Source organism: Platalea leucorodia, assembly GCF_965183815.1.
Source record: "Platalea leucorodia genome assembly, chromosome: 1".
In the NCBI taxonomy this organism is placed as follows: domain Eukaryota; kingdom Metazoa; phylum Chordata; class Aves; order Pelecaniformes; family Threskiornithidae; genus Platalea; species Platalea leucorodia.
The window spans coordinates 753666-781553 of NC_138823.1; the positions used below are offsets into that span (position 1 = coordinate 753666).

General features: G+C 52.3%; 1 protein-coding gene across 6 annotated transcripts in view; it reads left to right on the top strand.

The window, feature by feature from the left end:
- HSF1 (heat shock transcription factor 1) overlaps positions 1-27888 on the top strand; it is a 68952-nt gene that overhangs the window by 7458 nt on the left and 33606 nt on the right. For all 6 annotated transcript variants that reach the window (XM_082308205.1, XM_082308206.1, XM_082308208.1 and 3 more), the window contains 3 exons: positions 10892-11000; positions 14914-15050; positions 16868-16992. In XM_082308205.1, the coding sequence (XP_082164331.1) occupies positions 10892-11000; positions 14914-15050; positions 16868-16992 (371 nt within the window). The remainder of the gene's footprint in view (positions 1-10891; positions 11001-14913; positions 15051-16867; positions 16993-27888) is intronic.

Consider the following 27888-nt stretch of genomic DNA (forward strand, 5'->3'; position numbering starts at 1 on the left):
CTCTAAATGCTGCTTGGAACCGGCTTTGAGAAGGTGATCTGCTGCAAAACCGAATATTCCGAACCTGGCCTTTGAAACCGAGGCCTTTCGGATTTCTGCCTCGACCGTACCTTTTCCCTCTAAATAACTTTGCCAGCTTCTTGAATACAGCTGGCATCGCTTGTCCTCTCCCGAATGGCAGGGGAGCTCTTGGGCCGCTTCGAGGAGCGGTTTTCCCGTAGAGCGAAGTTTTTCGGGTGAAGGCCGCGTAGCAGCGATCCTGCACGGCCTTGCTCCGCGCTCGTTCCTGCCGGGCACTCCGTCTCCTTCCTACGCGGCTGCTCCGCCCTGCCGCGCTCCGGCAGCAGCCGGCGGATCTAACCGCGCGCCTCTGCTACGGGGTCGCTCGGTTTTGGTCGCAGGATCCTGCCCCGTGCTTGCACCGACTCTGGTTCTTGTTAGACCCTTTTATGGACCGCCCTAACGCGCTAATACCTGATTTTCTTCGTTTTCTGCTGTATTAGGGCTAAGGCTGCTCACGGAGGTGCTCAGCGGGAGCGGCTGCTGGCTGAGGGTGAGTGCAGCCGTGCCCGACAGGGAGCCGTGGAGGCCGAGCCGCCCGCCGTCCCGCTGCCGGCAGCGCCTCGTGCCTCGCTTCTCGTGCCTCCTTGAGCCGCAGCCTCTCGGGAGCAGGAGAGCGATTCAGCGACATCGTGTAAACTCGAACGTGACGTTGGCTGCAGTTGCTGATCAAAGCAACGCAGTCAGGGTTTGGGTCAGCTCGATGCAGAGCTTGGAAGAAACTTTATCCCGGTAGGCGTCGATGGTTTTCCCCGTTTTTGTGCATTTCGTTCGTCGAAGGGGAGCAGCGCTGTCATGGGCGCTCGGTGCTGAGTGCACGGAATGCTGAAATGTTCGTTGTAACTGGTGATTGCCACGAATACATGACTTCAGTAGCTGATCTGCTGTGGAACTTAAAAATCTAACTCTGTTGGATCCCCTAGTAATTATATCGGTTCCTGGATGAACAGAGTCCGCTGCGGGTCCCGCCGTGCCGCTCGGTGCGTCCTCCTGCCCGCTGCTCTTGATTACAGAGGCCGAGGAATTTTCTCAGCCTCGCTCAATGAATATTTCTGGTTTGACCCACAAAGGAGTGATTATTCCTTGCCTTTTTCTGGGCTTAGGACTCCCCAGTCTGGCCCGAGAGGATTTCTCTTCTCATGATACCCCTTCCAGCACAGCGTGTTTTCACTTTCGGTTATAAAGACTGGTGAATAGCTAATTTTAGCTCCCTTTGTGTACGCACAAGTTCCTTCTTTGTCTTATGTTTTTTCCCATTAGCAATGTATTTCTCACAGGCTGCGTTTTCTCTTACCTTTAATACGTTTTGTAAACAGAAGCGCAGATGCCTTTGCTCGGCTCAAAGCTCTGATCTGCCTGACTCCAGCAGCCGCTGCGCAGAGCGCGTGCTGCCCGCAGGCAGGCGAGGACCGACCCCAGATCCGCAGAGCGCGTGAAGAGCCAGCAAAAAAGGAGGGAAGCGCGGTGTCTGGAAATACCGTTGTGAAGTTTTAGGTGGCGTTACTAGGCGGGCTCCTCAAGGTCCCTGGGGTCTGTCTGCTGTGGTTCTTTTCATGATGATGGCATAAGAGAGGAGAAGCTGTGGGAAGCGAAGCGAATGAAGCAGGAGGGCGTCGGTATCGCAGCTTTATCTTGCGGGGAGACCTGAGCGAGTCCTGGAGAAGCTGCAGTTAGGAGCGGTGTGACCCTCGCATGAAATGCAAAGTCATGCAAGTCAGTGATTTTGGCTGTCTGCCGGGAATTTGTTAGTTATGCCTGCGGATAGCTGTTTCTTTTTTAAGAATGTGATCAGGGTACTTTTCCTGCTTCAAAACCAAAACCTCCCTTTTATGCTTTTTTTTTTTATGCGTGTGCAAGCTCGTTTATCTGATCTGGTTCACAGCGTGGTCCCCAGAAACCGGCTGGGTTTTGGCAGCACTGCCTTTGAGTGGGGAGCGAGCAGCGGTGGTGCCCGAGTACCTGAAGCCGATACTTTGATGTAGTTTAGCAATACGAAACCATGGTCTGAACGTGACGTTTCCTTAGCCGGGCAAAGCAACGGCTGGAGAAAGATAAAGCCTAAATGGGTGGGATCGTGTGAGCGTGGACTTCCCTTAACAAAAAATTGTAAGTGAGAAATAAGGAGGGTTCTGGGTCTGCGCTGCAGAAGGCCTTGTGGCATCAAAAAAGAAGTTTCAAGGTGGAGCTGAATAAACGTGTGAATGCTGCAATCCCCTGCAATAGAATCATAGAATCGTTAAGGTTGGAAAGGACCTTTAAGATCATCGAGTCCAACCGTTAACCTAACTGCCTGGTCCGCCTCTAAATCATGGCCCTCAGCACCGCGTCTCTCTGGATTTTAAATCCCCCCAGGGATGGGGACTCAGCCCCTGCCCTGGGCAGCCTGGGCCAGGGCCTGACAGCCCTTTGGGGGAAGAAGTTTTTCCCAATACCCACCCCAACCCTGCCCTGGCGCAGCTTGAGGCCGTTCCCTCTCGTCCCATCGCTTGTTCCTGGGGAGCAGAGACCGACCCCCCCGGCTCCAGCCTCCTTTCAGGCCGTTGCAGAGAGCGATGAGGGCTCCGAGGTAGCCTACGCCCGAGGTAGCGTACGCCCGGTAGCGTACCGATGAGTTGTGCGGGAGGTGACGCGAGGACTGGCTTTCACCGCGGACACGGCCAGCGCTTTGGTAGCCCCAGTGCAGGTACGCTTAGACACAGTTCAGCTCCGGATTAGTTCTTAGGAAATTGTAAATGTGCTAAACTTGACAGTTCTTCGCATGCAGTGAGGATGCTTCCAATTGTGTCCCTTTGTGTCTTGCTGCCTTGGTCCAGCGACGTCCCGACCACCCTCAGCCCAGCTGGGTACAGGTGCTTCTCAGTCCAACGCTGCGTACGGCAGCCGCGCTGCGGTTGGCAGCTGGGTCTCCCCCTTTTAACTGCGTACGAAAGGCGTCTTCTAAACAGTCGGTCGGGTGCTGATGGCAGAAAGGGTCATTTTTTGTGCGTTAAAAGGTGTGTCTTTCAACGCTCGTATCTACTGGAAAAGGAGGCCAGTTCATTTTGCTTTAAGTCAGCGTGTCAGCGTTTCTGCTCAGAGCGGTGTTTGTACCTGCCCTTGTACCGCGGCGGGGTTGTGGGGCTGCACATGTAACTATGCCGGGGAACTGGTCCTAGTTAAAACTAACTAGACAAAAAACTTAGATCATGGAATGATTGAGGTGAGAAGGGACTTCTGGTGGTCTCTAGTCCCAGCTCAGAGCAGAGGCTGCTCCGGGGCCAGACCAGGTTGCTCTAATCCTGACCCAAACTTGCTCCTCTGTATCCCGGCACCGTGTAGGTGAGGTCCCCGCTTGCGCCTGCCCTACGCCTGCGCTCTGCTCCTCTCTCCTTCCCTTGCAGAGCTGCTGGTCCTTGCTGCTCCCCGGCACCCCGGAGTGGTCTCTTCCCCAGGCTGAACAAGCCCTCCTCCCTCAGCCTCCCCTTCCCAGGCCGGAGCTGCAGCCCCACCGCCGCCCTGGTGACCCTCTGCTGAATTTGCTCCAGTTTATCCCTGTCTTTGTGGTACTGGGGCCCCAGGCCCCACAGGCTGTCCGGGCATTCCTCAGCGGGTGCTGCACGGAGGGGGATAATCCCTTCCCGGATCCGCCGGCTGCGCTCCTGTCCTGCCCGGGTTGGTGGTCCATGCAGCCCGGGCTGCTCTTGGCCCCTTCCCTCTTGCAGGGGCGCGCTGCCGGCACGCTCGGCTCTGCCCGCCGCGGCCCCCAGGTCTCCTACGCAGCCAGGGCCAGCACGACAAACCGCAGTTAGTGCTGGGCTCCGGGAGCTCAACTTAACAAGGCTGAGCTGCTCCCAAAAGTTGCTGCATTTGGAACAGGAGGAATACGTGTTTCGGGGGGGGATTCACGACACGCAGCAAACCGTGAGTCTTCTCTGGCCCCAGCACCACGCGTTTTATCCAAATGCTTGTTAATACCTGAGCAACCCCTGGAACAGGAACCAGTGCCCACAGTCTCAGTCCCTCCGCTTCCAGCCCTCCTTGGGAAGTCTCGCTGCTGGCCTTCGGACCAGGGTTTCATCCCCTCAGCTTTCTCTTCCCCGCTGGCCCCCGGCAGTCGTAGCTGCACCTCCTGGGAAGCCCCCAGTCCCGTGCTTCGGAGCGGGCTGTTCGGAGCGGGCCGTGGTGCGGGAGGCGTCAGCCTGTTCCCCTGCGAGCCGTGATCTGCACAGCTCTGACGTTGTCCGTACGTCCCTCGGGAAGCCCAGGGAAACCCACGCCGTCAGCTCTGGCCGCTTTAGGCAGGCGGCAAGCGCGCTGCTACCTGAGCCTTCAGGTGCCTCGGTTTGGTCGAGCCGCTTCGTCGGCACTTGACGTGCACAAAGGCCGAGTAACCCGAAGGGCGAAAGCTCCTGAGCCAGTTTGGATCCTGCCACGCCGGCACCGGTGCCCGAGGCTGCGGTCTGTGCTTTTGCTGTGCTACGTGTCTTGTCTTTAGGGTGGAAGGTGAAAGAAACAGGTAAATTTTTCTAATTCTTGGGTTTTCAAGGCTTGAACAAAGTCACTCTATTGTTGCAGAGGCATGAGGGGCATCTAGTTAATCTCCATCGCTGGGACAGGAGAGGATTTCATGGGGTTAATCTTGCTCTCAACAGTGGTGGGGCCAGAAAGTTCCTGTTTGTTTGCTTTTTTTCTTGGGTTTTGTTGGGTTTTTTTTAATACCTCAGATGCTAGCTATAAAGGTTTTCATAATTTTAATGATCAGGTTTAAACTGGAGTTTGAGAATTGTCGAATCTCATCCTAGTCTCACAAATTTGAACATTCAGTTTTTAAAAACAAACACTAATATGGTCATCCCGTTTTTTTTAAATATCTGCCACAGTGGATCAGCTTTCATTCTGTAAGGATTTCATTTTCTGGTGTGACTTCCATAACATGACTTGTTTTTTTACGCGAAGTCGCGGTTTTGCTGCGTCCCTCCCACCGGGATGGTCTCGCTGCGCGGCGACGCTTGCGCCGCAGGGATCAGCGTTTCCATGTTCAAAATAGGTCTGGCACGTCGGATGTTGGGAAATTGCATTGAACCTTTTGTTTGTTGCTCTAAAGTCAATATTTTCCTGGGTTTTCCTGCTTGTTTCGCAGACTTAAGGCTCTTATAAAGTGACCTGGAGTCTGCGGGGCTCGGAGCTGACGCTTAGCGTTGGGCTTCAGAGCGATCGTGGTTATCGGGGCTTCCAGCTCACCTGGGCATGACCGCAGCATTTTTTTTTACACTTTCTGATTTTCTATTATTTTTGAAAAAAAAAATTATGTCCAGCAGTACGTTGATGAGAAATAATGAATATTTAAAATAACTTTACCGGTTCTTGAGAAGTTTTCAGACTGGGGCCTGCCTACCGATGGCGATAGATGGAAAACTATGGCAGCGTGATATTTCTAGCCCGTTATCTGCAGAGGAGCTGGAAGATGTGACGGTTAGCCACAGGAGAGCGAAGGCGTTCCTCAAGTTGGTTTGACAGGGGAGGAGGGAATGCCTGCGCGTACCTCACTGTACACCGCCCGCTGTCTTTAAGTTCCACGTATGGCGTGGAGGATGGACGGGCAGAAGCCAGCTGATGCGGATTGTCGGCTGGAGGAGACGATAGCTTTTCAGGAGCTGGTTTTTGCAGGGATCGCTGTTCCGAGCGCTGCTGCTCCCAGCTGCTGCGCCGGTGAAACTGTGCCCGACCGTTCCCGACGGATTCGCTTGGAAGGTGGTAAAGAGGAAAACCTGAGTGTTCGGAGAGAGGCAGCAAGAATAGGCACGATAAAGATTACTCTGGATGCTCAGTTTGCCACTGTAGATAGCAAATAACGTGGTCTGGGGGAAGGAGCGGAAGGTACGGAGCAAGTTTTGGTGGGAAACCTCCGAAACCGTAGGACCGTCTCCGGAGCTGGAGGGGCTGGGAGCGGCTCTGGGGCCGGAGGCTCGCCGTGCTTCCGAAGCGGGGGCTGCAAAGGGGTCTCACCCCGTGGGCAGCTTTGATGTTTTCAGGTTCATAGCTCTACTCGTAACCGTGTGTGAGAAGACTTACAGCCAGTAAGCTGTTGCTCCTCGGTCCGGGTCTGTAGTTTTTGGCCCCTTACCCTCAGCCGCTCGGTGCCATCAAGAACTGCTTAACAACCAAGTCCGAGCGGCTTATTGCGTTATGGGAGTACCGTTACTGCTGTAAACAGAGTGAAAAGATGTTTGCTAAACACAAGTGCCTTCGGCAGTCTTAATTCTGGAAAGGTCATTGGGGGTTTCTGTTAAATGTCCTGCTACAGAGCTCATGGAGGCGCGGGGAGAGAAGCGAGTAGGGAGCGGTGGCTTACAAGCACCGCCTGGACTAGGAAGGAGACTTTCCTACGCCCGGCCTAAACTCAACCACTTTGCCTAAACGACTGACTTTTCTTCCCCAGCATCGCTTTCAGAAAATCCTTTGGGGGCACCTCCTTTTTTTGTCCGCCAGAAGAATCAATGGTGCCTGAAGCCTGCGAGGCTTTGCGGGAGGAGGATGGGAAGAGCAGGAGGGTGCCAGTGCAGATGTGGAGACCCGGAGCGTGCGGTGGGTGGTCGGAGCCCGTCTAGACTAGGAGTGAGTATGGTGCCGGCCAACACCCTGACAGCGTCTAGTGTTACATGAGTCAGGTTGACTTGGTGTTGTCCCCCTCCTGGGGAGAGCCGAGGCTTTTGACAGAACAACCTGATCCGTGCTGAAGTGTTTGATGCTGTCTGAACTGGGCTTGGAACACGTCAAGATAAAAGTATACCAAAATGACGCAAGATAAGCTGTATTTCACTTACTGTCATAACTTTTGCTCTCCCTTGTGAAGAGAGCTGCCTGTGCTGTTTCTTCCCTTTCAACAAACCCCGATAACCGCGGGGAAACGGCCCGGCTCCTGCGCTGTCCCCTCGGGTCACATCGTTAACACCGAGCGTGCTTCCAGCCGGCAAAGCGAGGTGTCCGGGGGGTGAATCCCAGCTCGGGGGGGACCTCTGCCCGTCCGGGGAGCTGAGATCCTTGGGTCTGCATCCCGTAACCCTGAGGGAGAAGGGGGATGTGGAACAGGAGGCCCCTCGTCCCCTTTCTGCAACGTAAGCAGTCACCCCAAGAAAGATGCTTCACCTCCTTTGGGCAAGCTATTTGATTTGAAGAGGAGGGTTCAGGACTAACTAGTCTGACCTCGATGGTCTGAAGTGCTTTGGAAATGATTCTGAAGAGGAGGATAACTAAAGCCATAGAAAAAAATGGGGATGGGATAAAATACAACATAGATTTACCAAAAATGGATTGTACCCCCTCACCTCTCCTCTGGACACGAAATCCTCTTCTGGATAAAGGGATCGGGGCAGATCTAATGTGTCTGGACTTCTGCAAAACATTTGATACTCTGCCACATGGATGGAAGTGGAGATGATGAGGATTAATACGAGAATTGTGGGGGAGGGACTGGCTAAAGCAGAGACGGCAGCTAGTTGTCGGAGGGTCGCCCCAGTCTGGAGAGAGGTCACGGCAGAGCTGCTGGAGGATGAAATCTTGGGACGGTCTTTTGGAATGCGGTTTTTCTCATGACTTTGGCACAGAAGGTGCGTTGAGAAAATTTTCACAAAACGCTGTTAGGCTTTGTTAGTGCGGCAAAGATTTGGGATGCCGTGCAGAAGAAACCAGACGACCTTGAGAACCGGAACAATGGAAATGAGGCAGGATTTGGTTAACGCCTGTGCAGGGTTGATTTAGTCCTAACTGTGCAAATAATCCTGTCACTTACGGACAGTTTAATTCAGGTTGGTTTTCCTGTAGGCCTCTTACATACCTTAGACTTCTGCCCTTCCAGCTTACTCCCAACTCTTCTACCACTTTGCAGCAGCCGCTCTAAGCAACGGCAGCCGTGTGTTGGGCACGGGTGCGTGCCGATTGGCGTCGGACTGACACCAGGACGGGAGAAGAGCTGGTTAAGTGGAAGGTAGTCGGTGTGAGTGCAAGAAAATGTGCGTAAGCCAGCCATAAACAGTCTGGAAATGGGAGTATTTCTAATAATTGCAGAGAGAAATGCTTAAATGTTAAAAATACAAATTTTAGGATGAATCTCGAACACCGCTATGAAGGAAATCACCAATGTGGTGCTTCCGACAGGATTCGATGTGAGGGCTGAGAGCCTGTCTTCAGGTGCCTCTTCCTTGAAGGAGCAGGTACCGCGTTGAGACTTGGGTGAAACGCCTTGAAGTTGATGAACGGAGGAAAAATCTGTTGCGCTTGTTCGCAGCATGGATAGACTCCGGCAGAGCAGCTGCTCCTGGGAAGGTGCCGAGGGCTGGGCAGGAGCGGCGTTAGGCGGGGAGGCGGGTCGGGACCGGGGAAGGGGCTGAGTCCCCATCCCTGGAGGTATTTAAAAGCCGGGTAGACGTGGTGCTTGAGGACGTGGTTCAGTGGTGGGCTTGGCAGTGCTGGGTTAACGGTTGGACTCGATGATCTTAAGGGTCTTTTCCAACCTTAACGATTCTGTGATTCTATGATCTGGGCATAGATCAAGGGAGCGGGGTGTTCTGGATGCGGCGCCGTGCCGGGAATGGCTGTAGTGCTGTGGAGCGCGCAGAGGAGGCCGCCAGCAAACTTCATTATTTTAGGGGGCAAAAAAGCAAGAACCCTTGAGTGGAGCAACTCCGGCAAAACAAAAAGGCTTGGAATGGGACTCAAAGGTGTTTTCTTTACCGCGGGTTGCCGTCTTTAAGGGAGATGGCTGGCGCGCGCTTCCGCCCTTCGCTGCCATCTTTCTATTGCGTTTTTTGCTATTAGCATCGACTCAGAGTACTGCTAAGTATTGGATAAGGAGTAAAGGACCTTAATGAAAACAAATACTCAGTGCTCTGAAGGAGTAAAGAAACTCATCCATGGAGCAAAAAGCCCAAACTGTCAGCTTTTAATAAACCCTTCCCTGGTTTTGGTATTGGCAGGCAGAGTCTTTTAGAAGGGCTTTTTTAGTAGTCTTAATTCTTTAGGATTAATGCTACATTGAATTTGCCCGGTAACTTTAAGACGTGCCTGTCTGAAAATCAAGCTTCGTGGATATTTGGTCTGATACTCTTTAAGTCAGCTCAGAAAATCGGGCTTCGTGGATATTTGGTCTCTTAAGTCAGCTCAGAAGACGGCGGCCTCGTCTTCTCGCTGGAGGTTCACGCTGGGACTTGGAGGCTGCCTGCGGAGCCTCGTGGTGCTCAGCTCTAGCACGGATCTGACCGGGACGGAGTTTGCAGAGCCCTCCTGGTTTCTCATTCCTCCCGTTGCTCATCACGGCAACGGGCGAGGGGCCTCTTCTGACCTCTGCGGCATAACCTCCTTCAGTACTGAAGTAGCAGCTTTTGAAGGTGCGTTGGTGGAGTCACTCTTGCGAGGTGGGGGGACTCTGGCGTCCTGGAGGCACCGTCCTCTGCTGTCGTGCGGGTGGTCTGGCCTGGCCCCGCCGCTTCTCTTTTGAACTAAGAAGTCGGATTGCTTCGTGGCCGTGCGATGGCTTGCCAGTATCTCGTCGGGCTTGGCTCTCCTCTGGTGCTCCTGCCAGCGCTGTGTGCTGGTGGTACGCGGGATGATATTAGCAGGAGGATGGATCAGGAGCAGGGCTTCGTCATGGAAGAAAATCCAGGTTGTAAAATGCGTTCGGAGTTCTTGTGTCGCTTTGCCAGAATGAAAATCCCTTCTTTTGCTGTTTTGCAGATGCTTGTGTTGACAGTATAATTCCCGCTCGGCGTGCCAGAAAGGTAATAGAAACCATACTTGATAAAACAGCACCACAGACCTGAAAGCTAAGCGGCTGGACTGTGATCCCGACTACTAGTCAAGATAGTTATAATAGTCAAAATAACTAGTTGTTCTTGGCACGCACTCTTCTGGGGGTGATAACTCATTTTCCAAACTCCGACAGCAGAAGTACCTCGGGGTTTAGAGGGGCAGGAACGCCTCCTCCCCTCTCCTGCCTATTCCTGCTTTTTAAATCAACATGTAGAAAATGTTTATCAGTCACAGTGAGAAATTAAAACTGGTTAGTCAGTGTTGCTCTGGCTCTGCCAGCAACAGCGCGTGTTGCTTTCGGCTGCTCCGGGCCTCGTCCGCCTTGCCTGCGTGGGCACGGCGAGCTGCCCGAGTCTGGCGGGACACGGAATTGTCTTCATTCCTTCGCAGATGTTGATGTTTAAAGTCAAGCGAGCCCGGTTGTCTTGTTTGCTTGGAAGATCCTTGGCTGTTGCCGTAGATACGAAGACAAGTTAATTGGGACAAGTTGGGGAATTAATAGATTTGCAGTTGTGCAAATTGAGGTTTAATCTTTGGAGCCTGCTTAACCTCCTGGGTTGATTTTTAAGTCTCTGGGGAGTTGTGCTCTGCCGGTTCTTGATCACAGCGTCAAGATCACAGCGTCAAGAGTTATTGGCGGTCTGCCTGTTCTTGATAGCTGACAGACGCGCGTTGTTCTTCTGGGCCGAGGGCAAGGCGCCGTGACGTAGCCCCCATTGGCTAAGAGCGCTCCTGCGGGCGGTTGCCCCGCGCCGCCGAGATGCGGCGACGTGCTGAACGCTGGCCGCGTCAGGAGCTGGAGGACGTGGTTGAGGTCCCTCCGAACTCTATTCCTGGGAGCTTGCGTTGGTGAGACGGTGGCAGCTTCAAACGAGGCTCATGAACTGCGTTCTGACCTACAGCGAAGGGACTCGGAGAGATGGGGCCGTTGCTGATCTCACCCGCAGCGACGCAGACTTTGTATTTGTGAAATGAAAAGGCAGATGGGCTTCTCTCTTCCTGCGAACGGCGATTGATAACGTTTTGTTTTGTTTTGTTTTTTTGACAGAGTGGAAACAGCTTCCATGTGTTTGACCAAGGCCAATTTGCCAAGGAGGTCCTTCCAAAGTACTTCAAACATAACAACATGGCCAGCTTTGTACGGCAGCTCAATATGTGTAAGTATCTTCTGGGCAGCTCGGAGCGCAGAGGGTAACGTTCGTCCTGAAATAAGGTTCCTCTCTTCTCCCCGGGTTTGACATAAGGGTTTCACTGAGCTGCGAGCATTTGCTGGCTTTGCAGTCAGGTTTTGGGGACCAAGAGGTAGTTTTAAGCTTGGCCTCTGCTGAAGGGAATAACAACTTCTAAAACTGAAAACTTCTGGATATAAAGAACTTCAGACTCTCAGGCTTCTTTTAGCTTGATATTTCCTGATTATTAGCGCAGGAGTTCTGACTGCTTTCCTTGCGTTCGCCCGTCGTTAACGTTTGCGACGGCACTCTGTGTCGTGACAGAGGACCTCCTCTGGAATGCTTCCAGTGCGACAGGACCACCACGTGGGACAGCTTCTGCGTTTTCTACTCGCTTTCTGGAGGGGATGTTGCTGCCAGCGTCGCGTAGAGCGGCCATTGTCTGAACTTCCTCTTCTAAGCAGCAATTATTTAAAAAAACAATCCACAGAATCAGAGCAGAATAAGGCTGGAGGGACCTCACAGTCGTTTAGTCCCGGTCTCTGCTCAAGGCAGGATCAACCACCTCTCGGTTGTTCCTGATGACTTGGCATCTAACCTATGTTTTCCAAGCCTCCAGTAATCAGGATTCCAGGAGTTCACCAAGGGAATGCCGTTAGTGTAAGGACAGCGAAGCGGTGGAGTTGGTTGCTGAATGTCCAACCCAAACCTTCCTGGCTACAGTTTAAATCCTCTCCTATCTGCTGTGGATATAGAGAGATTTATTCCTTTTCCCTTCGCGTCAGCCTTTGTGTCTTTGAAAACTTGATACCTCTCCTCAGACTTCACCTTTTTTTTTTTTTTTTTAAGAGTAAACAGCCTGTTTTTTTTTAATTCTTGTAGTTTGTTTTCCAGCCTTTCACCATTTGCCTCCCGTTCTGAACTGCCTTTGTTCCATCTCTTTGCTGAAGTGCAGCGGCCAACGCTGGGCCTGTCACTGGGTGGAAGCAAAAGCGCAGTGCGCGGGTCTCGAAGGCGACACTCCTGTGCCTGTCCCATGATGGCACTGGCCTCTTTCTCAGCAGCGTGACATCGGCTTTTATGCTCAGCTCATGATCCACTACGGCGTTCGGATCATCTTCTGCTCAGCTGCTGTCTCCCCAGTGGTTTTCCCTCCCATATTTGTTTGGTTTTATCCCTGCCTCAGAGTTGTACCTTGTATTTGTCCGGAGTGACTTTCATTCCTCTTGGAACTTGACCAAAGACTTGGACTTTTGACTTAAAGACTTGGACTTCAAATCACTTTGAATCGTGTCTTCCACATACCCGCCGCTCTTCCCAGCCGTGTTTTATCAGCCGGTGTAGCAAACACGCTCTGTTCAGTCCTGCTGCCATTAATGAAGATGCTGAATGGGGCTGGGCCCACGCTCATACACAGCGCTACAATATTTTTTGCTAGCTGCTCCCTAAATAAGGCTTTTTCTGTTGGGTTTACGCCCATATTATAGTAGTTTCAGCTTGCAGATTTTCCTGCTGCTGTCGGGCTTTGGTTGGGATGTCTGCTGCTTTTCTATTGATAAAGCTTGCTCCCCTGTCATGGGGGAAAATTAAATTGGTTTAACCTGACCTTTTCTTGTCCCTCAGCAAAACCTGCGTGAGGGTTATGAACCTCTGCGGAAGCGGTGTTCGCTGGCGTGTGCTGAGCCTTGCTCGCCTGTCTGGGCACGGCCACGGGCAAAGCCAGCAGCCTGCTGCCAGCTCGGAGGGCAGGTCTGCCTCGGGACGCCGCTGCTCCTGTCCGGGCTGCTGTACGAGCAAACTGCGTCCGAGTCGGTGTTTCAGGTTGGGTCCCTTCGGTACGCGAACGGAGGGCTGTCCAAAGCTTTTGCTGTTCTGACCGAGTATCTCCGCGCTGCCGGTTCCCTGCCCTCTACTAACCAAGCAATATTCTCTTTCTCCATGCTCCCCCCTTCCCGGTTTTCCAAACTTATCCTCCTTAATCCTCCTCTTACCCTTTGGACGTGCAAGGAAATGGAGAACCGCCTGACCGCGTAAATGCTCCGAGACCGATGGGTGCGTTTGTAGCTGCTGCTTCCCGCCAGCTCGCAGGAACACGCTGGGATTATCCCAGAGACGTTGCTTCACGGCAGTCTGCTCCCCTTCCTCCCCGCGCACCCGGATCTGCATTCGCGTTTTGGCTGCGGGTTCCCGTGATAGGCAGCAGCATAAAGGATGCCTTTCATACACCTCTCACGTGGAGGTTATATCAGGGATTAACTTTAATGCTCCAGATGTGGGCTGCAGAGAGCATTCCGATGTTATTAGAAAGGATGACATTTTCATTACCTTTCAACACCAGCTCTTTGAATAGCCGTGGGGCACATTCTGTGCTTCGTGACCGGGGCCTTTCGTTTTTAAGGATCACTTGAATAACCGAAAACTGGCTAATATCACTACAATAACGTGTAATTTCTCTAAATCGCTTTCTGCTGCAAGTGCAGGAAGCTTTTTTTTTTACCGCAGCTGTGTTCTGAGCAACTTAAATAACACTCTTGATTTATCCTAGTGGTTTACAGAAATGCTGAGATCCAAAAATACTTTGATGCGCTACGCTCTGTTCTCGAGTGGCTTTTAGGTGTTTTAAGTGCATCTGAAGACTTCGGTGCATAACTTCTGCCTGAAGTGTTGAGGAAGCGCCTTCCAGCACGCCGGGCCCTTCCTTCCCTTCCCACGCGGCCGAGGAATTGCGCCGTCGCCCTCGCCGGAAGGTCGCGTTGCTGCGGGAATAACAAAGTGGTGCTTGTCGCAAGTGGTGCTGGGGAGCTGTTCGGAGCCGGGATGTTTTTAATCCTCATATATTAGAATGAGAAAAACTCTATGGACTTACATTTCTTAAGGTGGAGTAGACTTAAAAGGAAGAGTGTTGGGCTTTAGTATAAGGTGCGTGGGCCGGTAACTTGAACGTCTGCTTCAGGACTACTGACCCCGTTTGCAGAGATTGTCAGCCCTGTCCTAGACGTGTCGCACAGCTCATTGAGGAAGGCGTTTTCTGGAAAGGCTCTGAAGCCTTTGGGAAGTCGTTTATTTACCTTCTGTGCCTTGGGGACTCCTTTACTATAAGAAAATTGCCCCTTATTTTCAGGTTAAGGCTCAGGGTGCCCGCAGTGCCTGGAGCGCGCATTGGCACAGGCGTGCCAGCCACGGCAGCCTGCGTCGCGGACTCGTAGGGTGAGGTGGCACGTGCTGCAGCGAGAAGGCACCGAAACGGAGAGTGGAGGGGCTTGGGAGTCCCATTCAGTGCAGCGAAAACTCATCTCCCGCTGTCTGCTGACGGAGACTTGCGTGGTTTTGTCTCCAAAGCGTTCCTGTTTTCATGAGTATGTGAGGCGATAGGCAGTGGTGCTTTATCTGCATCGGGTACGCTGCTGAGTACACGGCTAATTGCTCTCAGAAACCATTTTATTCCCTGACTAAATAAAACATAAGCCCTCTGGGATTGCCTGGAGCGCATGCTAAATGTCGGAGTCTCTTTTTGGTGGGATTCTTGAAAAAAGTGTTGTTGAAATCTCTGTCTTTCCTTACCATGCTCTGCATTGAAAAGGCAAGGCAGGGTGCTGCAACAGCCTGGCTCCGCTCTCCTGGGGAGAAACAGAGGCAGGGGACGGAGGTGGTGGCTGGAGAGGACTCGTCCGACCGTAGAGAGAGGATCAGCAGAAGCCTCTGTCCCCATGTCTGTCGATATAAGGAAGGGTTTCTCATTCCACATAGCATTTTTAGGAGGAGATCGGTTAGAAAGGACTACCACAGCGACAGAGCACTGGGTGTTGAAGCGAACAAGGGTAACTTGTGCCAGTTTCTGCTTTCTCAGGTTCGCATGTAGCCTGTTAAGCTTTTCTCCAATTTTCTACCCTTTGATTTTCAGATGGCTTTCGAAAGGTTGTCCACATTGAGCAGGGAGGACTGGTGAAGCCAGAGAAAGACGATACTGAATTCCAGCATCCGTACTTCATCCGAGGCCAGGAACATCTGCTGGAGAACATCAAGAGGAAAGTAACCAGCGTAAGTTTATACAACAGATCTTGCTCTAGACGAGCTCCTTAAAAACAGAGGATTGAGCTGAAAAGCATCGGTGTGCTCTAGGGGTTGCTGGACGCTGGCGCCGGTGGTTATTGTTTCAGGCCAGCAGCTCCTCTTGCTGCCTCCCCCCTCATCCTGCTAATCAGCTGGCTTCGGGTTCTTGGTACCAGTCCCTTTGGGTCCTGGGTCTTTTGCTCAGTGTTTTCAGCATCGGGTTCTTTATGGCACTGCTTGGGCCTTCCCACACCACCAGCAGAAAACAGCCAGCACTCTGCCCCTGCAAGCCAGAGTGTTTCCAAGTTCAGTAAAACGGGGCGCTATATTTTTCCTGTTTTTCTGAACAAGTAGCATCTGTTTGAGCTTAGCTTGATGGAGGGAGGTTTGCTGTGTCCTCTGGAGAGATGGAGGAGCAATTGTACCTTTCAGTAGGAGGGAGCTGAGCTGCAGTCTTTACTTAACGTGCTTCAAGGAATGAAAAATACGGGCATGCAGTGTGTACACACGGACACGAAGATAGGTTAGATGTAGCAGTGGAAGGAGGAAAAGGAAGGATGAGATACCTGAATTGTTTTAAATGAGTTAACCTTCAGCGTATCCCAAATACAAACTTAGGCATTTTCCCTTTAAACTCTCAGGTGTGCTTTACAACTGCCCCCGTTGCTTGCAATGCAGAGTTGCGCTACGCGTACTGAAGACACGGTATAGCAACAGTTGGTATCGGGAGCTCCAAAAATGCTTGTGAACTTTCCAGGCTAATTTATTGGTCCTGAAGTGTGGGCTGGAGAAACATGTTTTTGTCATTCTTTTCCAAATATTAATCAAAGCAATGTGTAGAGAGAGCAGCTCGCTCTTCTGTCTATCCCAGGGTGCTCTCAAATAACCGTGAGCGCCATTTTCACTGAGGCTTTTAGCTCCTCTAGACATTTTCGCAGTGGGCAAACGCGTTAGAAGGATGTGAGGAGATCTTAAAGATATATGGCCTGCTGGCAGGTGGAGTGGAGAGGAGCTGCTATTGAATAGGTGAGATGTGTTAACCCCTATAACGGCTGGCAGATTCATGGACTTCTCACGTGGTACGGCTCTCGTGAAACATGCCTAGGTGTCGTTTCTCGTGAGTGTTTTATCAGGAAAATAAAATCGTCTGCTCAGAGTCTTCTCCTCAGCTGCTTTAACGCTTGTAGTGGAAACGCTGGGGATGTCGAGCGACGGGCTGCTGCTCAGGGGTCTCTGGAGGAGGCTTACCGTTCCGCCTGCCGGCCTCTGCTGCAGTCAGCGCCGCTGCCCTTTTTCTCCTGATTTTCCTTCTCGAACCGGCTAACGACTTCCTTAATTGCTACGATATCCAGTTCACTGCACGCGGCAGAGCCTTTTGCAAGTGCGCAAGAAGAACGTTTGTGTCCCGCCTTCAGTGCAGATGTGCTCCCTGCTCTTTGTGGCCGCGAAGTTTGAGTTCTGGGATTGTCGTAGATGAGAATGTCTCGGCCCGTTGGCTGCCTGAAGGTTGCGTAGGCGAACAGCTCTTGGGCAGGCCTTCGCTTTTACCTGAGCACTGTGTTTCTGATCCAAAAAGGTATTTTTTTTTTAGGCTGCGACAGTTTGATGTTTTCACATAGCAATATGCTGGCAGAAAACTCGCTTTGTAGGCAGCTGGGTTTAGTCCCTCGACACAAGGCACTCAGGTGTGGATGCAGTGGTTGGTCTAGAGAGTGGGGGTGAATTATTTGCAGTATCAACTTTGAAGCTTAAATAACCGTTTTGTAGGAAGGAAACATCACTGACATCTTCCTTTCTGTCTCCAGGTATCCAGTATAAAGAATGAGGATATAAAGGTTCGGCAAGACAATGTCACCAAGTTACTGACTGACATCCAGGTGATGAAAGGAAAGCAGGAGAGCATGGACTCCAAGCTGATAGCCATGAAGCAGTATGTATGTGGGGAGGGGGTGGCAGAAAACGCAGGAGAGTTTGCTCGGCGATTCCTTTCCTGAACACGTTATTTTTAAGACCTCATCGGAGAGAAGGCTGGCCGCTGCTTGCTTGCTCTCTGTTCCAGCTCCCAGTTGTCTCAGGAGTATGGCCTGGGCTGTAAGGGGCTTCTGCTTAGGGCAAGAAGGGGTGGTGGAGGGACCCTTTGAACACGATTAAAACCCGTTAAAGACCTGGTGTCACAGCAGCCAGGCCCACGACCCCAGACACGGTGTAAAGCTTCCTTGGAGTACAGCTCTGCTTCGAGGTATCAGCTGGAAAGGCTGTGAAGGCTTCAGGAGCTTCCTCCCCGCCGCGGGGGTCGCAATCTGAAATGTCAGTCGATGCACGGTGCTGGGGTTTTCCCTTGTGGTTTTTTTTTTCCTCCCACAAAGCACAACTACTCTGTCTTGTCTACGCTGCACCAGGGTACTCAAGTCATTTGGGATCATGTCTGCTGTCCTTCTGCTCTAACACTGTACTCCTCCTCCAGGCTCTTGACTTCTTGCACCCGGTTAGATTCTCGCTGGACACCGCTCGCCCAGTATTGCTGTTGGGTCGGGAGGCAAAACGGGTGATCTTGAGTCCCGCTAGTAACTATTGCCTTACCTTTCGAGGTGATCGGGGCACTGTTGCTCACCCGTACGTGCCTTTTTCCCATGGTGGTCATACAGAATTTCGTTAGTGTCACCTAATCAGAACCTTTTAACGGTGCACCGGGACCTGGCTGCCCTCCCGGACGGCAGGCTCTGCGGGTAATCTGCCAGTGGTAAGGCTCGCACTGAGACTCCAGGTTGCCTTTCAGTTTAGACACCTCTAGAGGCCAGTGAACATGGAGTGTGGGTGTCCGATTCCCTTAATCACCTTTATAAATCTTGATTTAAAGCTCTTATGAGTTTTTTTTTTTCCCTTGTTTACCTCCTCACAAAGTGGAGTGAATCATACATCGGCGAAGTTTATTTTATGCCTAGCTTCTTCATCTCTGCCATTGTTTCTAAGGAATTGGGTTCTGGGTCTTACGGGAAACGGAGCGAGCAGCGCTCCGTTCTCGCTGGATGAAGCAGGAAGGCAGGGTGGGGATTTCGAAGGGACGCTTTCGCAGTGGAAAAATATTTCCTCCGCACCGTGTTCCAAAGCCTCCCTTTTCTTGGATTTCATTGCTGTATCTTGTGCTTGCAGATCACTTCTCTAGCACCTCTGGTGTTCATGGGAGGGGAGAGAACCTGCTTCGTCTCCAAGGTCATTCTAGATGATTCTCTCCATCTTCTATTTGCCCCAGGTATGAGCGCCCAGCCTTACATCGAGGCTGTGCTTCTCCTTAGGGGAGAAGGAGGGGAGAAGGAAAAGCAGTTTGTCCTTCTCACCTGCTGCTAAACGGCGGCAGGGAGAAGATTTGTGCACCGCTATCCGTACTGTAGTTTCACGGGTCTACAGGCAGCAGAGGCGGCTCTTTCTGTTTTCCCTTTCAAGTGAGCCAAGTGACTTCCCTCGGACGGCGTTGAATGAAAACCTCACCTACAGCCAACCCCAAAGGACCAAAAAGCTGCCTTAACAGAACGTACCCCGCACGCTTGTAGCCAGCTGCGCTCCTTTCCTGCGAAACAAACCGAAACGCAACCTTCGTTAGCCCTCCAGCAGTTGTACGAGTTGTGTCAGATGAGTTGTCCGTCACGAGCCCGCTGTTAGCTCCACAGCAGGACAAACTTGCGTGTCCCTGGATCGGAAGCAGTTTTTTCCGCTTTCCTGGAAGTGCAATCAGCCGCCTAAAACAATTAGTTTGCCACGCACCGTGATGCATCGTGTCCTTTGGCAGCTCCGGTCCCAGCCGTTACCACAAGTTCGTGCCGGAGGCTTCTGCTTTTGCGCGTTGATTCTCCGTCACTCGCAGGAAGAGTAAGCGACACCGGGAGCCACCTTTAAACCCAGCTGCCGGTCTTGTGGTCCCAGCACACGGTGCTCATCTGAATTTCCTTGGCTCTTGCAGTCCTGTGGCATGTTTTGAGGTTAAGTCTCTAGGTTTGTACCCCTGTATTAAGGATGAGAGCATTGCACATGCATTATGGGTCTCTAGGCTGCATTCTGGCTGCTCCATTGGCTCTCGCTAAAGCAAACATTAGCATTATTAATTATAAACGGTCTGTAAACCACTAGGTGGAGTGCCTACAGCGGTACTTTGAGCTCTACTAATAGCAGAGAACTGACAACCTCTCTCAAAGCCAAGAAGCTTCCCTCCGCCCTTCAGGAAGACAGTTATTGACCGATTAATAAAAAATGTGTTTTGCACTTTTTGGAAGGTTTATCAGGTAAATAGGCTCCTGTAAGACAATCAAAATTAAACGATTTGTGTGCACTATGAGTGCTGCGCAACGGCCTCTTAGCAGGTCTTCATCTTGAGACTGCTGCCTGGAAGAGGCGCGGTACCGGCTGAGCCCAAAGCACGGCTGCCCTTCGCCGTACCGGCTGCCGCGCGCGTGCTCCCGCTCCGTACCGCGCCTCGGCTCCGGCGCTCTGCCACAAGAGCTGGTTTGATTGCCGGCGCAACAGAAAACATCCCACAGAGAGAACTGGGGACCAGTGACGGGGGCAGGTCGAGCGGAAGGGCTGGGAGCACGGGAGCGGGCAGCAGGACCGCCGCTCCTCAGCCCCGACCCGCTGCCGGGCTGAGCTGCCTGGGGGCACCCACCCCAAGCGGGTGCTGTGCGGGCTCAACACCTCGCTGCAAGCTCTCCAGAGCTTGGGATAGCATCGTCACCTCTTCTGGGCTGAACGTGCTCCATTCTTCCTGGCTGCTTCTCCATCCTTCACAGCCATTAGTAACGGGGTTTTTGGTCTTCTGCAGGTTCTCCGTATCTCTTGGTAAACGCAGCTTTTGGGTCTGCATTTCATTATCTTTCATTTTTCCCATCTCCGTTATTAGTACCGATCCCTGTACTTGGATTGCTGTTCCGTTCCTGGAGGGCAGCGTTTGCAAGCCATTTTCCATATCTTCATTTTCTCAGGAACTTGTGGTTAAAAATGCTCTCCTTCCTTCTTGAAGAGTACTACATCCAGTTCACTGAAGGTTAGTCTTTTTAGTTCTGGATCTGCCGTGTCCTTCAAAGCATCGGCTGGTTCTTATTATATCATTGTCACTTGTTTTCTTGACAAGTTTTATAGATGTTCTTGAGGGCCTGCTAGTTGACATCATGTTGTGTCCAGGTGGACCTGGCAGTTAGGTTAACAGTTGGACTCGATGATCTCAGAGGTCTTTTCCAACCTTAACGATTCTATGATTCTGTGAACTCTACAGTAGGGTTGTTCCAGGTTCTTCTTCCTCCCCTTCGCCACACCAACATCAACGGTCAACCTCCTCTGGCATCTGCTCCGCTACGGTCATTTCGTAGGTGAAATGGTGTGGGTTAAGACCTTCAGCTTGTGTCTGTTGTGCTGCCGCTTCTCGATGAATCGCTACAGCTGGCAGCAGCCGGAATCCTGTTGGATTCCCGCCTTAACCGCGCCACAAAGTGCACAGGGGTCTCTGTTGCAAATTCTGTGGGAATAACGGCTTTTACTCCTCCAGCGTGAAGGCTCGAAAGACGTTGATGGCTCAATACAGGAACCATTTGTATCCACACGAGATGGAAGAGACTTCAGTCGCGATGCAGAACTTCCAGACGGACCTGCTGCTTCATCGGCTGTTCATGCAGACAACCGGCTGCTGGCCGTTGCTGCGCAGCCACCGGTGTGCGGGGGAATTGGGGAAAAAAACACCCATTCAGACTGCAACAGGCTCGGACTCGGGGAGGAGGAGCCCAGCTGTCAAAGAAACTCCGGCGCGTGTTGGTCTTTGAGGGTGAAGATGAGTAACGGTGACCTCCTGACGTTTTTCTAGACAGAAATACGCGGTGTGGTTCAAACCGCGTTGCGCTGGCCTCGCACACCCTAACTTCTAGAAACAACCACCGAGCCTTCCAGCGCCGGAGGGGATTAGCTGAAGTTACCTGTGTGAAGGGAGCTTCAACTGAACGTCTGAGGTTTTGTCAGCCGTGAGTTAGGAGCAGGTTCATTCTGCTGTAAAAATGGGCTGGTTTTGTTTGGCTAAGTGCGAGATTGCTGTGAACGAAGAGTGGTAGCTCTGAAAACGAGCTTGCGGTGGGACTAAAAGATGCTGCGTTCGTTCTCTTTTGATACTAACGGTTATGGGTAGGAGATCTCAGTTGGCTTTGTAAAAGACGTAGGTCCGACCGCAACCAGAGGAGCGTGTCTTGGTCTTGTATCAGCAGCGTAAGAACGTTGAATTGTTGAGCAAACTTCAGGAACAGAAACACGGATGACTAAAGGGGTAGGAACTTGCCGCGTAACGAGTGACCGGAGGAGCTCAGCCGCCTTTGCTGACAAAGGGAGGTGAGCGAGCGCCGATGGAGGTGACTCCAGCCTGAGGAACGGTAGCTTCAGTATTTTTCATGCAGTAACAGAGGTGAGAATAGATGAAATTAGACTAGCAGTAAGACCTGTGCTCTTAAGTGAAAAGAAGTATTTGAATAATATGCGGAAGACTGCGGTTGATTCCTTCACCACTGAAAATGTGAATTCAAGATTCTCAATTTCAGCCGCAGCTGCTGGACTTGAAGCAGGGATGAACGCACGTGAGTGCTACGGCTTGTGCCTACAGGGCAGACGATCACAGCGTTCCGGGTATTTTTGGCTTGAAAGCCAAGATTTCAGTGTCTGGTGTCTTCCTAGCGCTCTTCTCCTTCCCCCTCGCCGATGGGCCTGTCCCCATCTTACAGATTTTTGAGGAATCCAATCCCAAGACTCTTTTTCCCCATGAATGAGGTATGTTGTAGGCACTAGCGTGAGCCGCCTGCAAACGTGACTTTGTTCTCCATGTTGAACCTGGCTCTGAGCAGACTTGCTCCTCCGCAGCGGAGACCTGCGCGGGAGTCGCTCCCGTGCAATCCTGCTGGCTTCGCAGCGGAGACACCGGTGGAAACAGGGAGTTGTTGCTGTTGTACCGGTGGGCAGGTAACACCTGAAGGAGGGTCTCTAGGCCAGCTGTTCTTCATCCGCTCCATCATACTCCTCCAGCAAAGAGCTCTGCTGTCTGGCCGAGGCTGAGCGCAGCGGCGTGCGGCCTGCCCCCCGCGGCTGGCGAGGCGTCTCTGCACGGTTACCCTGGGAAATTACAACTGGTCTGTACCGCCCGAAACGGCGACAGTCGTCTCCAAAGGGATGAGGGTGCCAGGAGCATCAAGCTGTTTCTTAGTGCCTGAAACGCTCCATTCTTAATTATTTTTTTTCTGTCGAAAGGTGTATTTTGACTTGGGGGAAGGAGGCTCACTTTAGCTAAACACACCAGGTGTAATTTATATTAAGCTGCTTTGTTGGCATAAAAAAAAGTTTACGGTCACGGCTTGTCTTCTGTCGAAGTGAGATCTTTGGAGCATATTGAAAACGCAGATGGCTCGAAGCTCGTAGAGGGAAAGCTGTTCTGGGGGTTTTTACTGGTTTGATTTGGATATCATCTTTGGCACATCCAATATAACGCTCGTAGTAAATGTCTTTTTATTGCACAGCTGTGAACAGACCTTCTCAAATCTTCTCATACTGACTCAGCTTAGCTCAAAAAGTCTGCCGGGAAGACGAAGGAATTCAGTCAAACCCATCTCCGCTGCCCTGTGGTAACGCCTGTCCGGGTAAGGTGCCGTCAGCCTCTGGCGCTGGCAGCAAACGGCGGAAGGCAGATAAACTGAACTTGGGACGTGAAAATATTTATCAATATTTATTCTTCCTTGTCAGCAGCTCCTTCAGCAGGGCTGGATAGGGCTCCCGAGGGGCTGCGGCTTTGCGAGCGAGGACGTCGCTTCCCTGGAGCACGGGGGGGGTCTCACCTGTTTAGGTTGGGTTCATCCGCTCTTACTCTGAGATATTTGGGGATTTTTTGTTAGGTTTAGGGTGGGTTTTTTTGTTTCTGGAAAACAGAAGTCCCTTGTCTTCTTCCAGGTATTTTATGGGCCTCTGGAGATTTTTTTTAAAAAAAAAAAAAAAAAAAAAAAAAAGGGCAGGCAAGCTACGGGTGAACCAAGTGTCTGAAACGGCCGTGAGCTTTAGGGGAGCTTTTAATGCTCTTTGTGGCCTCCTGGCTTTTGGAGTTAAGGGTTGCATGGCGTCACGATTTCCCTGTCCTTCCGGTTACCTCACGGAGAAAGATGTGCAAAAAGAGCAAATCCTCTCATTCTGGGGACCGCGGAGCCCGAGGCTCCCTCGCCTCTCGCCGACGAAGGAAGGAGCCGCGCTTCGCTCGGGCAGCGGTGCTGCAGCGGAGCTTCCGCCCGCTGCCGCCGCTGAAGCGGGGCCTGGAGCCGAGGCTGAGAGCGCGCCCCTCCGCTTGGTTGTGCTCCTCTGTTATCCTCAGCTGCCTTTTTCAGATAGTTAACCATCTGAAAATTACTCCTTTTGCTGATTTATTTCCCCCCCCCCCGTTTATCACGAAGTGAAATTTATTGGAGCGTGTGAAGACAAGCCCTTCAGGCAGTTCTGTGTAGGTTAAGTAAGTCTTAAAGAGGCCTTGAATTTTGGTTTCGCACTCGGCTTCAAGACAGCTTACGCTAACACATCCCTTCCGTCGTCCTGTTCTCTCAGTCATGGTGTCTCGTGCGAGTCCGGCGTAGAAGTGATTCTTCGAAACTGCCGCCGCGCAGCCCGGCGTCGCGTGGGCTCCCCGGGGGCCGCAGCGGCTGAAGGAGCCTGCAGTTTGAACGCTTGGCTTTTCCAGAAGCAAAGAGCAAAGGTGAGCGGCAAACGCTGCGAGCCGTGTCAGGGCCGGGGCACCGAGGCGCTGGGACGGCTCTCGCTCTCCTTCCCGCCAGGGTCAGCATCGCTACTGCCCCGGTGAAGCATCGGTAGCTTAACGTTTTCTCTAACTTCTTGGTGCCGGTCTTTGGGAAGCGCGTTGGACAGTATGGCTTTTTACTCTGCAGCACCATCAGCAGTTTCTTATCGGCGCTGAGGCTTTGCTAGAACAGTTATTAACAGGTTGACCGGGGTAAGTCAGCGTGATGTCAAAGGGTACGGCGGAGCTTAATGCCTGATTTCCCAACAGCCAGCGTGCTTTTCCTCACGAGGAGTTTTGTGTTAAAAGCGTTCCCGTTAGTATCTTTTCTAGTTCCGATTGCTTTTATCTTTTAGTGTTTCAAAATTGGAAAGTCATCAGAAACCCACCGCGGAAGGAGGGATGGGAACGCCGGCTCCGGTGGCGGGGAAGGCGGCCGCTCGGCCCCCGTCCCTTCAGCTGGGAGGCCGCTGCCTCCCAGAGATCTTTCAGGCAAAGAGCGGTTATTAATTACACTAAATTTTGCGCAGGTTACTGACCTAGAATTTCTGCAGTTTCTTTTGGCTTCCGTTCTGCTTTCTTAGCTTCTGAAGCAGTGACTCATCTAAGCCAAATGTTTTCTTCTGGGCTTTTTAACTTGGAACTGTTCAGATTTTAAACTGACAGTTGCAGTTAAAGCTGGCTCTCGTGGTGCCGCCCTAGCTGGCAGGTACCAAACAACATTTAACCGAATAATAATGTTCTTCCCCAGCTCCAGGTCTGTCCCTGTCTTTCTGCAACTCCTCATCTCTTGGGACCTGCCTGCAGCTCCCTAAGGAGAGGGTTTTAGCTTAACCTTAGGCGTGGTAGCGCGCTCGTCTTTTCGGAGCATAAACAAGTCGGGAAGACAACGCTTGGGCTTCTTTTTATCCGTACGCGCCTGCTGCAGGGATGGAATGGTAGGCAACGGATTTCTGCGTGGCTGTGGCTGCCCTGGAAGAGCGCTGCGGTAATGACCGACGTTAAAGGATAACGAAACGAGCCCGAACGCTGCCTGCGCAAGGAGGGTGGAGAAACCAAACCAGCGCTCTAAACCGAGACGTGGTCTCTTGATTTGGAAATATTTGTCCTAACGAGTTCTTTCGTAGGGAGGAAGGAGACCTCTGCCTGCCCGCCTGCCTCTCCCGGCAGCGACCGCGCTCGCCGCTCCCCTGCCCGCAGCTTTCCCGAGCGCTGCTGCCCTCGCGCAAAGCCCGGGGCAGGAAGGGGAGACGGGGAGGCTGTCGCTTCCCGGTGATTCATCGGCTCCGCTCGGGTCCGGTGGGAGCCCAAGTGTATCCGTAAGTTTAATTTTAAACAGATTGCTGAAAGCAGCGAGCTAGCCGTGGTGTCTGCACCTGTTTTTATCGGTTTTCTCCACGTCTCCTTCGGGGATTGTGTTCTCTCTGGCTCAGCGCGTGAAGCTCTGCCATGGGACGCTGAGAGCACTTCCTCCTGCCCAGGCTCTGTTTACAAGGCCCCGCCGCTTTTACAAGGCCCCAGTCGCTAACAGAATTTAAAAGTTAAAATTTCTCTTGACAAAAATAAATCTAAACAGACACAAGAACTTGGCCTTTTGCAGCATAATTCCTCTTCACCAGAATTAGTTTACCGTATGCAAACCCCCAGTAAATCATACCAAATAATTTTGACCCGTGTAGCTTGCTTTATGGTTTCAGGGTTCCAAAAGCAACATATATATTATCGTTTGACACTGACCTAAGGGGATAGAGTTTGCATTAGAACATTTGTTGAAAAGATTGAATCCATCAGTGTTAGGTGAGAGAAAAGCTGAGCTAGGACATAATGAAGCCAACTAGGTGATATCCAAGTTTAGTCACCGTGCTCGGAAAAGCCTCATTAACAGAAGCCCTCCCACCTTCGGGGAGCGAGGTGCTCCGGTTAAAAGCTGCTTAAAATCGTCTGGGAGATGAGTAACTGCGTGGCTTTTAGTCAGGGGCTTAGAATTAGGCAGAACTTTGCAGCCCTGCTTCTCTCTTCACCTTTCCTCGATAACTCCGAGAGAGCAACTGTTTTCTTCTGCGTATCTGTTCTGCACGGCTGTGCCGGCGTGGAAAAAATGAGGCCCGGTCTATATAGCAAAGGCGTAACATTTGTAAGATGCTCTTCTGCGAAATTGCCGTGGTTTACACCCTGCTTTACGAGTCCGTATACCTCGTCTGCTGTTTCTGCGGGCTGGCCGAGCGGTGCGGGGTGTTTCGGGGCGGGGGGACGGCGTCTCCTAAGCCGGAACTGGAATTTCTGTTTCACCGCAGGTTACTGTACCCTTTACCTTCGAACCAAGTTTTAACTTTTTGTTTTCTATACACAGGTCAGTTTACAGGCAAACTTGACCTTGACCTGTAAATAGCCCCCGGTGGCGATCCAACCTATTTCAGAGGCTGTTGGCTTCGTCCCAGCCAGCGGTGCCGGTTAGGGCGGTAACAGCAAGTAACATTTTACTTCTCGTGTATGGGTTTTTTTAACAACATCTTTGCTAGGACAGAGCAGCGCAAGCGAGCACGCGGAGGTTCGTTGCGGGCAGTGAGCCTGCTCAGAGGGCCGTACCACGGTAGGGAAGCCTCACGTGGAGGCTGCGCCGGAGGAATGGCGCTGGAGACGCTGCGCTTCAGAGAGCCAGGAGGCTAAAACGCAGTACCTGGAGACGTGCTGAGCTGGGAGGCAGCGACCGTGCCCGTGCTGCCGTCCAGCGGCCTGCCTGCCGGGTAAAACCCGAGATACCGCAGTCTGAGACGCGCGGCGTGGGTCACCGCGGTGCCGAAGCGCGTGCCTGCCGTTTCAGTTGCTCAGGGCAAATCCCCCGTGGAGTAGGTACCATACCATAAACCCAAGGCGTTTTCCACAGATATGATTTTCTTCTCCAGTGAAAACCCGCTTCCGAGAAGCGTTCGCTGCCTTACGCGCCCTGCTCCTGCCCAGAGCTGCTGGGGAGCAGGACGGCAGCCGACGAGGGAGGTCCGGTCCGTGGTAACGGGGCAGAGGCAGCCCAGGGACCACCCTGCCCCAAACCCTATGGAACTCCGGGAAGGCCTGCCAGGCAGGCAGCTTTCTGGGCGGTTTAGCCACCGTGCAAAGCCTTCCTCCTGCCCCTCTGAGCAGGCTGGATGCTTCCTCTGCTTCTCGTGGGCAAAAAAAGGCCGGGACACTCAGCTGTCGGCAAACAAGTGAGACCGTGCCGTTGCTGTCTGCAGCCAGGGTGGCCAAACCTCTTTATCAAAAGAGTCTTCTGGAGGCAGTAGTGATCTATATTCTCCCGTGAACCAGGTCTGCCTGCTGGAATCGGAACTGGATGAAGGAGCATCTTGTCCTCGGGGGCCTCCTCCCTGTGCAGCTGAGCAGCCACGGACGTCTGGCTGCATAGAAAGAGCCTCTTTTCTTTGTGCGCTGTACAGGGTCGGGCAGCTGGACGGCATCTGTGTGTTCCTGCTCAAGAGTCCGCGTCCTCCTCGCTGCCGTTCTGCCTGTTATTAACTGGCTGTTTCCTACTGAAAGCAGCGGTATTAGGATTAATTACAGCGCGGTTGCCGAGAACCTGTATCGAGCAGTTTTGTGGGGGCTCTGCTTCTCAGTTCAGTGGTACCCATCTGGAAATAACAAATTACGGTTTTACTTTGTTGCTGAATTTCCTTTTCAAAATACGTGGGAATGCAGCGAGCAGAGTTAAGTGATGGTGCGCTCCTGGTTCGGATTTGGAAATGAGACGTCACTGTCAGGGCACGGGTTTCTGGCAGAGCTGCAGTCAATCTCGAGGCGCAGCAGCCTCTCGGGTGGGGGCTTTGCGCAGCAGAGGCTCCCCACGCTCGAGGGCGGGATTGCAGGAGCTCGGGAGCGGGCATTTGGGAACGCTTGGGCTTGAAGCGGTCTTCTCTAGCAGCTGTATTCTGCAAATAGGGTTTCCACCTCCCGTTTCCTCGTGTGCTGCAGTAACCTAAGGGAACGGTGCCTCTGGCGCCAGCCCCACCAGAGCCCCCGTGCCTGGGCCGCGCGGGACGAAGGGCCATCTGT